The 5,243-nt window shown below is 33.9% G+C and overlaps 1 protein-coding gene across 2 annotated transcripts in view; it reads right to left on the minus strand.

The window, feature by feature from the left end:
• Ets98B (DNA-binding protein Ets98B) overlaps window positions 1-5,243 on the minus strand; it is a 121,973-nt gene that overhangs the window by 69,618 nt on the left and 47,112 nt on the right. For both annotated transcript variants that reach the window (XM_014414899.2, XM_014414900.3), the window contains exon 2: window positions 4,350-4,695. In XM_014414899.2, coding sequence (XP_014270385.1) covers window positions 4,350-4,695 — 346 coding nt within the window. The remainder of the gene's footprint in view (window positions 1-4,349; window positions 4,696-5,243) is intronic.

A 5,243-nucleotide genomic window follows, 5' to 3' on the forward strand; every position in this document is an offset into this window, starting at 1 on the left:
GCTATTAGTTTCAACTAGAGTTAAAATTGCCATGGATACGAGCCTTATTCATGAATGAACCATTGATAAACAAATATCGTATCCATGGCAACTTTAGCTATTAGTTTCAACTAGAGTTAATTTTTGCCCCACTCGGTTGCTGAAGTTTCCCTTTATTACGGAATATATGAAGGGCTCCCTTTAAAAATGTTATTAAATTATTAAACTAAAAGATTTTTCATATTATATGTATAATATAAATAAATGACCGTATAATTTCAAATAATGAAGAAGATGGTCAGGAGGGCGGTCAAAAGAGAACACAAATAGTCAACAACTATTTATTTTCTAACGTTTCGCCTCACTTTGTTGAGCTTCTTTAGGATTGTTTAAGTTGATAGCTTTAGACAATCTGACCAAAGCTTTATTCTGTCCTAATCTGATTAGTACTAGCAATGAATAAGTTCTCAATCCTCAACGAAGGATTTTATGTTTCCAAACTGAAACTATATTAATATGGTTTCTTATCAATATGGGTATTCATGATGTGTTAAACGTAAAAAGTTTTAACATGCTGAATGTAATAGCTGTAGGATTGTGAGCAGCCTAATTTAAATCCATGTTATATGTTAAATAGAGAGGAACTTCAAGCGGATTGTCTTGGCAAACGTAACTCTGTAATTTTACGAGATGATAACATATCCAACAGCTCCTTCATATCATCTTTCCTCCACCTCACTTGTTCCTTTTTCCCCTCAAAGTTTTTTTCCCATTATTTTATTATTATTTTTTATTTATTACTATTACTATTTTATTTATAACTACGAGCAACTAAACTATTAACCTAAATAACTATTAAACTAAAAACCTATTAAAACGACAACAGACAAAATGGTGTGGAGCTCAGCTGGTCTGTTATGTGATTATGATGTCATTTTCCATTTAATCGATTTATTAACAGGCTCTCAACCATGTTAAATGTTACATCGTTTTAACATGCTGAAAGAAGAGGGGTATTCATGATCTTTAATTTAACATGTTAAATGGAGAAATATTTCCTCCTTTTAGCATGTTAAAACGATGTAACAGATAACAGGGTTTAGAGTCTGTTAAATGGAGAATGACGTCACGCAACGGACCAGCTGAACTCGACACCATTTTGTTAGTTGTGTTAGGTTATTTGCTTATAGTGTGTGTTTTGATTGTGTTAGTATTGTTTTGGATGTTTTTAAACAAGAGACTCAGTAGCCAAACTTTCATATAACTTCAACTTTTCATTCACTTTAGACCTGTTGCAATAAATTACATTAATCAAAACTTAGATGTTTCTATGGTCTTTGATGATTGTTAAGACTTACGCCCTTAAGTCCTAATATACATCTTAGATGTAAACAATAACATGAAGTTTTGGAAGGAAAGGTTATAAAACAAGTTGCTCAGAAAATCCGCTTGGAGCTCTTATGCATTTAATATTTAACCTGGTAAATTATTTCTACATTTAACACACTTTAACATGTTAAACTAAAGATCATGAAGGTGCTGTTCAAATGACGCAGGTAAAACATTTTAAATAATGTCGATTTCGAAATTACTTTTGATTTATTTCCTACCTGATCTCTGATTACGGAATGATATTAATATTAATGTAATGTTTGCTACAGAAGCCGAGTGTGAGTTCATTTACAGTTTGGCTCATTACACATTAAAACCGCAATGGCTATCCCTCAAGGATTGGTGACGCCATTTATGCAAAGCCAGATGGATCAGCATTTCTAAGAATATTGAACATAAATGGTTTTTAATAAACGTAACAAATAGTTTGTTTATTCTTGTTTAAAGGCGTAAAACCTTTTGGTCATCAACGTCTTTGGACTATTATAATTATAAAGATACACACAGACACGCATTTACTCACGCAAAATTAAAATAACTAATAAAAAAATAAGAATTATGAGATAATAATAATACTAAAATAAAAACTTAAAATTAAAACCAAAGAAAGCCTATAATTTGGAAAGGAGACAATGGGCTTTTGAAATTTTAAATACCTATGTGCCTGTTGAACAGATTCGATACTTAGGATTCCATCTTGACAAGAGACTTACTTGGAATCCACACACAAGACTGAAACGACAAGAAACTGCTCGTAGATTCCGATTGCTACAACACTTACTTGACAAACGCTCTAAACTTCCCATTCACTACAAAAAATTAGTATACACTACAATAATCAGACCAATTTGGACATATGGAATTGAGCTCTGGGGCTCCACCAAACCATCAAATTCTTACCGCATCCAATCGTTACAATCCAAAATCCTACGTAAAATCCTTGATGCTCCTTATCACGTCACAAATAAACTCATTCACAAAGACCTTAACTTCCCATTTGTTACAGAATTGGCCCAAAACAGATATGGGTCTTTTCATTCCAAACTCCTTAACCACCCTAACCCATTAATTCTTAATCTTTCATCCTTAACAATCCCTGATAATCCTCCGAGGCGTCTGAAAAGAAGATGGCCACGAGACCTTTTAGTTTAAATCAATGTTTGAAGTACCACCAATGGGTGGTTCCTTCCCAAGAGTTTTAAGTGTATATGAAACATACTACATATTTATCTATTGTATTATTTTGTACAGTTGTAAATTACAATAAATAAACAATAAAAAAAAAATAAAAAAATACCTATGTGACTTTAGCTTCCTCATCTGTGAGAGCTTCAGATAAATTTGGGGTTAGTAATATTCTGCTTGTCGTTGTATTATATTAAAATATGTTTAATCGTGAGAATAGACTGACAATATTGGCATGTGGCATGTCCATCGGAGGTGGAGTTCCTAAAAGTTTCGAAGCTAAAAATTTTTTTTTTACAATTTATCATTATTATAAGCTTTTATTTAACGTTGTATTTAGAGGTAAAGCTGAAAATGTTTTAAACCAGTGGTTTCCACCCTATAGCAGTATGCGGACTACCAAACCTAAACTTCATTATCCGACTTTTCCTACTTGGCCGTCTGTAGCTGAGGGAGTTGAGGCGTACGTCTTTACAACATCTGCAGCGGGGCCGGTTCGAAATCGGCCTGGGTGGTTGACTTAAGTGATTCTAAGAAATGAAAAGTTGACCCCCCACCATGGTTGTTGAGTGGTACCCTTTAGATGAACCATCATCAACCCGTATGTCAGAAATGATCTGGAAGATGATCATAAAAAAGAGAAAAATGTGATTTTCCCTATTCTCGCCTTGAGCAAACATGAGACTGAAGAAAAATCTGTGAAAATTAGGTTAATTTAAAGACCATTTTGGGGCTAATTAAATTTCCATGTTAAGGTCTTTCTGTTATTTTTATTTATCTATGCTGCCTAAATACATTAGATAGCTATCTCACACAGCATACTTATCAATCCGTAATCGGACATATATACATTACACATACATGGTATAATCAGAAAAAAAGAGATACAATAATAAGATATGATAAACAATTTTTTCCCCCCCCTGCAGTTTCCTTTTACAATCCATTTCGGTCTCTACAACACATACAAATGTTTCAAATCATTCCTATTTTTCCTTCTCACTTCTGCTTTTCCAAGTTCTAAATTCTCACAAAATGTGTGGTACATGACCCAATGTTCTCTCAGAACCCGTGTAGTCCATTGATTCAAGCCAAAATGAAAGGATTTTTCTTAAGGTTTCATTATAAGACAACCTTGTGGTGCTAAGGAATCAGAGTCGGAAAAGAATATCGAAAAAAATGATGTATTAATGGTACACAAAGATTACTTTTTAATTAGAAGCCCTGGGGTACCTCCAGTCGCAAATGCCGTAGAGAGGAAGTTGTACTGACTAGGCTGAGAATAGGTCACACGAGGCTCACCCACTCCTATCTTATATCAAAAGAAACTCCGAACTGCCAGTATTGCAATAACAATTTAACAATAAGCCATGTTTTCCAACGATGCCCATTTTTACACCACACCTCAATAGCTTGGGACTAAGCCAAGATATCTCAAAAACCATTGGAGACGATGATAAGGCAATAGAATTGGTGTTCCAGTTTTTAAAATCACAAAATTTACTGACAAAAATATAACTTGATCGGAAGAAATAAAAAATAATAATTAAAAAAAAAATTAAAAAATTAAAAATAAATAAAATTTAACGAATATTAGCAAAATTAAATAAAATATAAATGGCGTTGATGACCAATGAAGTTTGGCGCCACTAAACAACCAAACAAACAAACACAGGAACTTATTAGGGCAAGTATTTTTTAAAAATTAATATCATCATCGCCTCTTTGGATCAGTTAAAACTGTAAATATATATATATGTATATAATTTTTATGTTCTAAGTCTTATCCTTACCTCTTGAGATACCAAGGACTGCGCAGGTACTGTGCACTTCTGATTTCAACTGCTCCATCGCCAAGGACAACATGGGCTCTATTTCCTCTTGCGGGAGGTCCATCCCGACTTCTTCTTCCATCGCGAATCCGGTCCCGAGCTCTCCGACGGGGACCGGTATGAGGTTGTACTTTCTTTGAAAGGAGGTATCCTTGAGGACTTGCCTCAGGAGCTTGTGGTCCTCTTCCTCCTCCCAGGGTTCTTCCTTGACCGGCGGGGAAGCGGGGAGGAGGGACAGATCGAAGGAGTCAGCCGCGAAGACGGCGCTGTAGTCCGGGGGACTTCCCCCAGGTACCAGCTGCGGCATCTGCAACACAAGATAAAGAAACCTTTCAGACATTTCACACATAAAAGAAAGTTTAGTAATTATTGTATTTCTAAGTTATATCAATAGGAAAATGAAGATTGAGTACTGAAGCTGTTTTATTGCCCTTTTCGTGTCTATTTCTAATAATAGTTATAATAATAAAAAATACATGATTAAGTGTTGCTGGTGCTGTATTATGAATTAATTAAGGTAACATTAAATTTCAATAATGACTTTAACTTTGGAGGTCATTAATAAATGATAAATGAATAAATATTATGTAGAGAGAGAGTGAGAAGAGGGATTTATTAGAACTGTTTTTTAGGAACGGAATGCTTGCCTCTCAGAATTTCTATCAGATAGAACTTATATAATTAAATAATAATATAATAAAATAATAATCCAGGATATAGAAGTGTTTTACTTTGCAAATGGTTACCTAACTTTATTTTTTGAAGTCCTATATATGAAGCATATAGTAAAAAAATCTAAGTTCACACTCAATAGGGGTATTCATGATCTATGTTAAAGCGTGTTAAATGGAAAAA

Source organism: Halyomorpha halys, unplaced genomic scaffold (genome assembly GCF_000696795.3).
Source record: "Halyomorpha halys isolate HHAL.00 unplaced genomic scaffold, Hhal_1.1 Scaffold89.1, whole genome shotgun sequence".
NCBI lineage: Eukaryota > Metazoa > Arthropoda > Insecta > Hemiptera > Pentatomidae > Halyomorpha > Halyomorpha halys.